Source organism: Pezoporus flaviventris, unplaced genomic scaffold (assembly GCF_033815535.1).
Source record: "Pezoporus flaviventris isolate CSIRO_AGI_PZ_B2104156 unplaced genomic scaffold, CSIRO_AGI_Pfla_v1 ptg000037l, whole genome shotgun sequence".
In the NCBI taxonomy this organism is placed as follows: Eukaryota; Metazoa; Chordata; class Aves; order Psittaciformes; family Psittacidae; genus Pezoporus; species Pezoporus flaviventris.
Window position 1 is genome coordinate 12,416,975 of NW_026892585.1, and position 11,156 is coordinate 12,428,130.

The window sequence follows — 11,156 nt, forward strand, 5'->3', positions numbered from 1 at the left end:
TAGTAAGAAGTTTTCAATGTATTTCAAGGCAAGACCCAGCTAGCAGAAGGCAGAGTTTCTGACAGATAAAGCAAGGCAAAAGGATCTTCCTTGCAGTCTCTTGCTCCTGAGCCCCCTTCTTCAACTCCTCTTCTGGTGGCAGGAAGGCAAAGCATGTCCTGTCTCTGTGAGCCTGTGCGCTCCTTGGCTACGGTAAGAGCAGGCACCTGTGATTCCTTCTCCAAAGACATTTACACATTGAGATCAGTTGAATTCTGCATTCTGAAAGCATAAGCTGCAGTGGACATGATTTAGAATCAGTTACTTTTTTGCCCATCATGACAAAATAGAAATGGCAATTCCTTACTTTACAGACATTCTCTTGATGCAGCAGTTGCTCCAAACATCTGTCAAGTTTTTATATCCCAGGAGAACAGATGCAGCCAAAAGAATGTTTATTCTAACTCCTCTGAACTTCACAAGCAGGCAGGGGCAGCTCCCAATTCAAACATACACACAGCAACTCCCAGTTCAATTAAGGATACACAGCGCCACCTCGTGGTGAAAGCAGTCACCACTGACGTGGATGAGAAGTACCACCAGCCTTTTTCTTTACTCCCCCCAAACACGAGCCAGGTCTGCTCTGTCTCTCCTCGCTAGCCAAATACTATTACAGTGTCTTTACTACAAGAAAGCGTATCTACCAAGCAAAAGACGTCCAAGAGAGCTGAACCTCAAGGCCAGTAGAGCGAAAGGCTGCTGAGTATCAAACAGATGCATCCACTTTGAAGAGCTTTTCAGCATTCTCCAGCACTGTACCAGTTCCTGGTGACACAACCTCAAGCAGTGTTTAATCAAATGATCCAGCTTAGTATCTGCCTGTACTTCAAAGAACAGCAATGTCTTGGCTCACGACTTGTCTTTTATATAGACTTGGGTCATCAACAAATGCAACAGATGCAGAAAAACTAAAGACCGACTTTCCACCCCATCAACCAGTTATAAAAACTAACTTGTGCACTTACATAACAAAACACAGTAACTAAAAGAAAGCCTTTCATTCAGGACAGATTAGTGCATCTTTACAAGAATGTAATGACTTCAACTGACAAAGTCAGCATCATCACTAGCAGCGCACCTTTCCTGAAGAGGAAATCCCTGTCTGTTATCAAATATCAACTGCAAGAGCGCGTAAACAAAATAAACAACCAACAAACACACCCATACCCCAAAAGCTCTATTTATATTATATTCTATACATATATATATACATATGTCTTCATAGATGACAACTGTATCGATTTATACTTCAGGTCCTTCTCCTCCAGGAACCAGCTATAAAAGAATAAGACAATTGTGTGTTAGTGCCATAGATTAAAGTTTTACAAACTCGTATGCGACTGTTCTTCCTTTAGAAGATTTTAGCAGATGGAGACTTCATGGTAGACCACAAAAACGGTGTTTAGATTTTATATTATCTTCCTCTGGCAACAGAAGTCAGTTACTACCAGAGAAACACATGCCAAAAAGAACCTCCAAAATACAAAGACTGTTTAACAAGACACAAAGGAGTTCCTAGATAAGACACGGTTTGGGTTTTGTCTTTGTTATTCACTTCAAGGAGATTTTTTTGTCTAGAAACACTACAGCTTGTTTTCAGAAAGACATAGAACTTCTTTCCCACTTTCAGAAATCATGTGGGATTTCTCCAATTGCTCATTCTTCCCCAGACTGTCGCTATACTGGGAAGCTGGTTTTCCCCTTCTGAGTTCTATTGCTAAGCACAGCCCAAAAACTAATAGAGCCTGAACCCTTCTACAGGCAGCAGGGTAAGTCAGCACAGCATTCTCCTGTGAAGAGAGTAAAGAATTTTCTTTAAGTAAACAACTGAACATCAGAAAAAGAAATGGAAAAGGAAAAATATGACTAAGGGGAAAAAAGAAGAGGATCATTTCTTTCACTGACACATTCTTAATAGTTAGCTGAGCACTTCTAAAGACAAAGAGCTCTGCTGCTTTTGGGACCAAAATAAGAAAACATCTAAAGCGTAGTTTCCCTTATGTGGAAAGGTGTGTCCCCAAAACAGACACCAGATCTAATATAGAAACATATTCGTGTCTTACTGAAAATCTGCACTCTAAGAATCCCCAGCTTCTGCTTCGTGGGCAGCATCCCACCAGCTGAACTGGAAGGTAGTACCCCATACAAGGGGTCACAACACGCACTGTTCTTCAAGGACGCAAAACAATAACCAGAAAAAGGATTAAAAATGAAGTCAAGATGGCACTTGCTGAGACACACAGTGAGGAGGCGCAAGGCAGGTACAACAGCAAAACGGAGATTATTCCTCATTCACACAAAGCCAACTGGAGTCTAAGTCAGTCTTCCTCTTATCTTCCTACAAAATTAGGAACACCCTTATGTAGGAATTCCGGACTTCAGCGCAGACAAGCAAAAAACTCTGGGTCTGCTTCTGCAGTACTTAGGAAGTTGCAGACTCCAGTTTAAGGATGCATAATCATAATATCTAATTACTGTTTCAGTACTGATCTACATACATCAGCACATGATAAACAAAACCTGTAGTGCTTTCCATCTGGCATCATCCAACAGGCCTCCAAATCCTTTTTCAGAGCATGTAAAGGTACGCACAGCTCTCTGAGCATCAGGTGGATAATCATCACCAAATCACTCAACAAGCTTGTAAGCATCCAAACTTCTGCAAACACATTTATATACACAATAATGGATAAAATCTATTCCACCTACATACTTAGGCAAGCAAACACTCACAGGAGTTTAAAGCCACTGTATGAACCAGCCTCCAGAGTGGGTAACAAAACCAGTGATTCCATTGCACATCTCAAGACTGGAAAAACAGTCACCTAAGTAAAATCAGGGTCATGCTCTTTTTGTTATTATTCTTTTTAAGCTGTAACATGAGCCAAGTAAGGCAATAATACCACTTTTCCAGCACCACTCATAGACAAATATGCCCTGGAAGGGAAAATACCTTATGCAATGGAATTCTCTGGAAAACTCAGCTTAAAGTAACCTAATTGCTGACAGACTTACAGGTACAGAAAATAAATGCATGCTGCCTTTTAACCACGATGACTTACCATTGTTCTGATACTTCCATTTAACAAAATCTGGTCTAGTTTTGTGATTCTTCTGCCCTCAGGTGTAATCTCACTGAAGCAGCATTAGAAAAAGAACATGAGAACATGTAACCAGGGACAATGATTCACGTTTTGATTACAGAACTGACAAACATCTCTGCATTAAGATGACAATTGCTGGAACTAATGAAGAAATCACCCACCCTGAGGTGTAACTGACCACCTGGGTAAAGAAAGCTACCTGGCAACTATAAAGTTCCATTGTACTTTTCTGCTCAGTACATAAAGACACAGATTCACCCTGTAAATCCTGGCAATTTCTTGAATACCACCAACACTCAAAATAGGTTTCAAATATAAACATGGCACAGCAAAGTAATAAATACTTAACTTTACGTCTGCCAGCTTTTTAAATCTTTGCTTAGACGTTAAGAAAATGTAAAAGCAAACAACCAGCTAGTTCTACACACAAGCCATGCAAAATTAAGGCTACAAAATAGGAACCTGATTACAAGTATATATCATGCAACAGCTACTCTATGACACAGCTGTCCTGAATACATCACCACTATAGTTGAACTCCAAGATATAAACTATTCAGCTGGCAAGTATTCAAAAAAATATAAATCCACTTTGCTTATAGATTTTATACAATATTTTTTTCCTCAGGAAACTAAATAGAAATAATGCTTAGAAATCTGTAACATCTTCTAACACCACATCTGAATACCCAGCTTCAAAGAAAATAAGGCCCAGTCTTAAAATCAAAATAAAGTTATTTTCATTTTTACTGAACTGTGATTCTATCTGTAAAATAAAAACACCAGAATAATACAACCCACCCATACAAAAAGTTTCTATCCAGTGAACTCAAACCTCTCCTCTCACATACGACAAATGAATTGAGCAGAAGCATAAAACATTTCCATCAAAGGATACTGACAAAGTCATCAAATCCTAGAAGTGTTCCAACAACTTCTTTATCACTCTTCATCACAACATGAATGCGGGAGCCCATGCATTTGCCCACGAGCTCTGCAAATAAAAACAAACAATAAAGTTGAAAGGGACAAGAGACTGTTTTATAGAACAAGACATTCATCTGAACAAAACCCCTGAGACTGTGTGCAGTGAAAATATATTTTTAAAGGTGCACCCGTACTGCTAGTACACGACCACGTTTCTTGAGGCTGGAACTCTGCAAGGAGACGTTCCCGAGGCTGGAACTCTGCAAGGAGACGTTCCCTTCAGTGAGAACACTTTAATGCCATAGAATCATAGCTTGGGTTGGAAGGGACCTTTAAGCTCCCCCGGCTCCAACCCCCTGCCACAGGCACGGACACCTTTCACTACAGCAGGTTGCTCCAAGCCCCGTCCAGCCTGGCCTCAAGCACTGCCAGGGTGCGCAGTTCATTACCGCACACCGGCCGAGCACCAACACTTGGCCCCAGCTGGTGTCTGCTCCGCACTCAAAGACATCCACCGGGATTTCCGTTTGCTGCAGGCGCCTCCCGAACTCGTCCACCCCATTCAAGCTTCCCGCCAAGCGACAGCGCCGCTCACACCAACCACAAGTGCCCGTAAACAGGCTTTCCCTCCTCTCCCTTCCGTCCCGTTCCATGCTGTCCCGTCCCGTCGCACACCGGAGCAGCGCAGCAGCACCACCGATTACCGAGCGGCAGCAGCTGAGACGGGTTGCTGGTCGCGGTGGCCGCCATGTTGGACCCACGCCTGACCAATCGCTGCCACCTCCCGCTTCAGATGTGAAGGGCGGTGCGGCAGCCCCGATGAGCGGATGACAGAGCAATCGCTCCGCCCTTTTCCCCTGATTAAATACACTTACCCACCCTTCAAATAGCTCTTCTTTTCGCGGGGAGTGCCAGGGGGAAGGATTTTAATCGCTGTACGCCATAGTTATCTTTATTTCCCCACCCAGATTTGTTCATTAATTCACAAGTGGGCTGCAGCAAGAAGGATTTTTGGAAGCCCTTTTGGATACACACATGGCTTGGAGCAAAAATCACTGGCTGTTCGAACACGCTTTGCTTGCTTCATACTGCAGCACTGAGCAACCTGCTCTAGTGAAAGGTGTCCCTGCCAAAGGCAGGGGATTGGAAGTGGGTGAGCTTTAAGGTCCCTTCCAACCCAAACCAGTCTATAGTTAGATAACACTGGTATTTCAACACCTAGAGGCATCACACATTTTGTGCCAGGCTGCCTCTGGAAGAATCAAGCCTAAATAAATTCCATCCTCTGCCTTAGAGGAAATGAACCTTTGGAGGATGTAGAGCTGCTGGGTGCAGGGCGGCTAGCTCAGTTCTTGTGTGGTTAGTTCCCAGGCAAATCTGAATGTTCACAAAGTCAAATCCAACCTCTAGCATCAGCAGATGCCGCGCGGCTCCACACAGGATCACTTCACGGTTACCAAAGCAATGTGAGGAGAGGCTTGTCTCATAGCGAGGGTGCAGGGCTGTGTCTCTCCCTGGAGCAGAGTGCGTACAAAGTTAAAGTCAGGGTAGTTGTAATGATGACGTAAATTGGCACAGGCAGAGTGCAGAGACAGCCACAGAACCACAAGTGAAATGCATAGAGTAAGCTTATTTTCTTTATCTCACCAAACACAGGATCTAGTGAGCAGAACCCAGGCAGAGCCACTTAAGCAGGGACACAGGCATCACGGAGCTTGATCAATGCTGAAGGATCACCAGCACTGCTGTTTTCCCTGTCAATCATGGATTCATGCAGGCTTCATTTACCACTGTGCTTTGATCTTCTCCATAACAAGGCAGGAATTTCAAGTGTATCCGATAGGATGCCTCCATGTATATTATAGGCCTATGTTACCTAAATACAGATGCTCTGCTTGTCAAGCACACAAAGACAAAGCACAGACTTCACTGGACTGCGAACGTCCAGATCCTGATACTAAGCCTAAGGTACCAAGAGAGAAAGCTGGTGCTGGGCAACAGCTATACAGGGTGCCCTCTGCAAGTGACACCAACATGGCAAATCCACCCTTGCTTAGCCATGTAAACCTCCATCTCTGTACCACCACATAGGGCAGTGCTCTTAACCAACATGGATATTCTCAATTCCTCATCCACCTAAAAATCCATCTGTGTAAAGCCTCACAGGACAGCACTCTCTGGTGACCAAGATACCAGCTCCCTAAGTGCAAATGTCCAGATCCCAATGCTAAGACTAAGGTGCCAGGACAGAAAGCTGATGTTGGGCATCAGCTATACATGGTGCCCTCTGCAACAGTGACACCAATGGCAATCAGCCCTTTCTTAGCCATGTAAACCTCCATCTGTGTACGACCTTGCAGGCAGCACTCTCAGATGCTCCATAAACAAGGTCCCTAAGTGCAAATCTCCAGAGTTTTTTGCTGCCATGAGCAGCCATGAGCAGCGATGCCTCACACTTGACCATGTCACCCAAGGCTCTGTCCAACCTGGCCTTGAACACTGCTAGTGTTGGAGCATTTACCACTTCTTTGGGCACCCTGTGCCAGTGTTTCACCACCCTCAAAGGAAAGAACTTCTTCCTTATACCTAACCAGAACATCCCCTGTTTAAGTTTAAACCCATTACTCCTTGTCCTATCACTACAGTCCCTAATGGAGAGTCCCTCCCCAGCATCCTTATAGGCCCCCCTCAGATACTGGAAGGCTGCTATGAGGTCTCAATGCAGCTTCCCTTCTCCAGGCTGAACAGCCCCAGCTTTCTCAGCCTGTCTTCATACAGGAGGTGCTCCAGCCCCCTGGTCAACCTCGTGGCCTCCTCTGAACATACTCCAACAGCTCCATGTCCTTCTTATGTTGGTGACACCAGATCTGGACTTAACCGCTTTTTGTTGCATAACGTTTCAAGAACAGTATTACTGCTGTACACAAGTGCATTATAAATGCTATCAATGTTAGTCTCATCCCTCCTATACCTTAGCGCCAGGTTTTTTGCTTTCATTGAGCAGAGACCTTCACTGAACCATCCATAACAATTCTGTTCCATTTCAGAGCTGCTGCACTTAACTGAGAATCCTCTTAAATCTTAAGGACCCTGAAAATTGTAGAAAATAGACTGGACGGACTGGACGGGATGGTCAGAAGTATCGGTTCCCTTGGTAACCACTGGATGCTTTTAACAGCGCGGCTCCTTACTTCAGCCTTAATTGCAATAGTTGAAAAAAAGCAAGCACAATTGGAGAAGGGGAGTCATAGTGAAGGAAAAATTACTTCAGCAAATGCACAAAAGCACAAACAAATCATTACGTCTGTAGACCTTTTATTACTAAAACTGAGAGAAGGAAGGGGGCGCTCCATGCGTCAAGTCACCTTGCACAGAACCTGAACACTGCAGCAGCACAACACTGGAAGCCAATAATAGAGAGCATACCAAAAAAGAGTCATTCTCAGTGGAAAGGTGATTTTCTCCGAAGAACAACTTTTACACTTGCTGTCAAGTTGAAGAGGAGCCCACAGCAGAAAACAATACCTGACAGCAACCACAACTTGATTGCTTAGAAAACTGCTAACTAAGCACACAGAGTATTTATTTGCCTCTCCGAAATGTGCAACTTGCCATGGCAATTTAAGTCTGTGGGAAACTATGTCTATCAGAATCCACAGAAATGCTTACTCACTGCAACAATGTTCTGTGTCCTAATGAGACGCCTTTCCTGAGGCAGTACAGCATTACAAATACAGTACTTTTAGGTGCCCGCTTTCAAGTTGACTTTTCCCTGCATTTGCAGTAACACCAACACTGCAGACCTCTACCATTAAAAAAAAAAACCAACACAACTACTGTGTGAATATTGAAGTCCATTTTTAAGTCCATGTAATCAGTCACAACTGAGTACTGATGGACATCCTTTTGTTGACCATTCTTCCCTCGCAGAGGCTGTATCTTTAGGTAGACATCAGTAACAAACTGCAGAGGAGTGAAGTTTTTCCACATCTCACATAATGAACCAGGGAAGATCTGGGTCTGTGGAGAATTCCTGGTACTCTGAGTAAATATATTGTTAATGTGAAGGACAAGAAAGGCACTGGGGAAGGGGTGACTTCCCTTCACATCCCTCCCTCTCCCTTCTGATCCAGAACAACTTGTGAAGCCCTGACATGCTTTGCAAGGCTGCTGGGCCATTAGGTGAGCCCCAATTACACAACCGACTCCTTGGGAACCCCCAAACTCGATGCTGAACTCTTCCGAGTCCTTCTACCCCTTTCAGCAAGGTTCTCCTACCATGTCCCCTTGGTCACTTGCACCTGAGGCTGGCTGTGTTCCCACCAGCACCTCTGAGGACCCGCTCCATCCATCAGCTGATCCCAGTTCAGTGTCCAGGTGATGCTGTTTAAATCAGGGCAGGCTCCAGCCTAGAACACCTCGGGTGGGGAAAGACAGGGTTCTTGTTCTCAGCCAGGACCAGCTCTTACAGGAGTTAGGTGTGGAAAGGGCAGCAGTGTATGTTTCCTTTTGGAAGGAAGAGCAGTAGCAGCTCAGCCTGCAGAAAGAAGAAGGAACAGGGGAGAAAAGTGGGGGGGTTGGAAAACTCCACCAACCAGAAGGGAAAAAAAGGGTAGGGGAAAAAGGGGGAGGGGGAAGTGTGTGTGTGGGGAAAAATGTGGAACAAAAACCATGGATAAAATATAAATAAAATAATAATAAACTAAGGAGGAGTGTGGAGGAGAGGAGAAAAAGGCGGGGGAGAGAAACTGGGAAAAAAAAGAGGGCCCTCACCAACCGGTGGAGATAAAAAAGCGGGGGGGGGGGGGGGGAGGGAAAAAGCTGTGGGGTTGAAAAATGTGGAGCAAAAAACTGGGATGAAAAAAAAATCCTGGAATAAAGAACCCTGAAAAAAAAAAAAGGAGGGGGAACCCAAACAAACAGGAACTCCACCTAAAACCCTACCCCAGCTTGGTGCAAAATCCCAGCTGAAATAAAAAAGGGGGGTGAGGGATAACCCCAACACTGTGGGGAAGAAATCAAACAACCAGTGGGGGAAAAAAAAGTCGTTGGGGAGGGGGAATAACGTGGATAAAAAACAGAGATAAAATCCAGCAAAATATAAATGAAATAATAGTAATTTAAAAAATGGATAAAAGGAATAAAGAAAAAACAAAACGCAAAAAATCTTTGGGGGGAAGAAAAACCAGAAAAAAAAAAACCAAACTTCACAATCCCAGAAACCCAACAAAAAACACACCACATACCAAAAAAAACCCAAACAAACAAAAAGCACTCACCCGGGGGAAACCCAGCAAAAGAAAAGGAAGGGGAAGGGGGAAAACCCCAAGAATAAAAAAAAACACCAAAAAACCCCACCCCCTGGGGTTGGAAATGGCGGGGTGGAGGTGAAGTGTAGAGGGGAGGAGAAAAAGGCAGGAGGAGAAACTGGAAAAAAAGACACACACCCCCCTCCCTACCACCACCAACCGGTGGAGAGAAAAAAATGGTAGTGGGGGGGGGGAGGGGAAAAAACCCGGGGAGAGGTTAAAAAATGTTGGACAAAAAAATGTGGGAAAAAATACAGGAAAAAAAAGGAACATGGAAAAAATTAAAAACCAAACCCAACCAAACAAAAACTGCACCCAAAGCCCCACACCAACTTGGGGAGAAAAACCCAGTCTGAAAAAAAAAAGGGGGGGCGGGGGGGGGGGGTGGTGGGCAAAAAAACCCTCACGCAAAACCATCAATAAAAACAACCTCCCCAAAAAAACAAATGAACCCCCCCGGAGGGGAGGGGGGGGGAGAGAGGAAAACAAAAGGGGGGGGTGTCAAAAAATCCCCATCCTTGTGGGGAAAACCCAACCAAACAATGAGGGGAAAAAAAAGAGGGGGAGGAATGGGGAAGAAAAGTGGCAGGGGGAAACTGGGGGGAAAACCCCCACCAACCAGAAGGGAAAATCTGTGTGAGAAAACAAGTGGGGAGGGAATTGTGCATGTGGGAAACCTTGGGATAAAAGCCTACCAACCTGGGGGGAAACAGTGGGAGGGAGAAAGGGGGAGGGAGGAAAATGTGTGTGTGTGGCGGGAAGTGGGGGAAAAAAAAGCGTGGAACAAAAAACACCATGGAAAAAACTCCAGCAAAAGTAAGAAAACCATCGAAATAAACAAAAAACAACAAACACCGCCCCCCCCCCCAAAAAAAAAACCCAACAAAAACCCAACAAAAACACCTAAAAAAAAAAAAAAAAAACAAAACGGGGGGGGGGGGGGGGGGGGGGAAGAAAAAAAATCCCCGAACAACTCTGGAGGGAGAGAGAAAAAAAGGAGAGACCTGTGGGAAAAAAAAAATAATTAAAAAAAGGGGGGGTGTGTGAAGATGGGAGCAGGAGGGGAACTGGAAGGGGGAAAACGTGGGGATAAAATAACCGTGGGGGTAAAAAGAGTGGAACAAAACCCGTGGGGAAAACCCCAGGAAGAAAAAAAAAAAAAAAAAAGGAGAGGTGGTTGACACCGAAATGGATTGCCCTGTTGGTGGCACTGTTGCAGAGAGCGCCGTTTGTGGCTGATGCCCGGCATCATCTCTCTGTCCTGGCACCTTAGGCTTAGCATCAGAGTCTGGACATTCACGCTCAGGGAGCCGGTGTCTCGGTCACTGAATGGTGGTGTCCAGTGAGGCTTGAGAAATGGAGTTTTATGTGAGTTAAGTAAGTGAGGATATCCGTGTTGGTGGCACCCTTCCAGAGGGCTCTCTGTGTAGAACATGCCCAGCTATTTGTTTCTGTCCTAAGACATGAGGCTTAGGAGCAGGGTCTGGCTATTCGCACATAGGGGCCTGCTTTATGGCGTGTCTGAGAGTGCTGCCGTGTGGCCGTACACAGGTGTAGGTTTAAGTGGCTAAGCAAAGGTGGATTGCCATGTTGGTGTCACTGTTGAGGAAGGCACCTTGTTTACGTGATGCCAAGCACCAGCTTTCTGTTTCTTACTGTATTCCGAGCATGGGAATTTGGACGGTCACACTTTGGGAGCTCTTTTGTGGATCATCAGAGAGTGCTGTTCAGTGAGGCTTTCCAGGGATGGGGTTTTAGGTGTGTAAGTAAGTGACGCT

The 11,156-nt window shown here is 44.9% G+C and overlaps 1 protein-coding gene across 1 annotated transcript; it reads right to left on the reverse strand.

Moving 5' to 3' along the window:
• Positions 1 to 3,791: 3,791 nt before the first annotated feature.
• Positions 3,792 to 4,910, reverse strand: LOC133275244 (U6 snRNA-associated Sm-like protein LSm5). Its single transcript, XM_061465090.1, has 3 exons — positions 4,774 to 4,910; positions 4,041 to 4,136; positions 3,792 to 3,823 (listed from the first exon to the last, which is right to left on the reverse strand). Exons 1-3 carry the CDS (start codon positions 4,817 to 4,819, stop codon positions 3,792 to 3,794), a joined length of 174 nt encoding a protein of 57 aa, XP_061321074.1. The 5' UTR covers positions 4,820 to 4,910.
• Between the last annotated feature and the right edge of the window lie 6,246 nt (positions 4,911 to 11,156).

Bases quoted from the DNA above. Each gene is read 5' to 3' on its own strand.
- LOC133275244 (XM_061465090.1), bottom strand. From the start codon at position 4,819: ATGGCGGCCACCGCGACCAGCAACCCGTCTCAGCTGCTGCCGCTCG. The intron at 4,137-4,773 runs GTAATCGGTGGT...TTTTATTTGCAG, and splicing joins GTCTCAGCTGCTGCCGCTCG to AGCTCGTGGGCAAATGCATG. The intron at 3,824-4,040 runs GTATCCTTTGAT...CTGGGTATTCAG, and splicing joins AGGATTTGATGACTTTGTCA to ATGTGGTGTTAGAAGATGTT.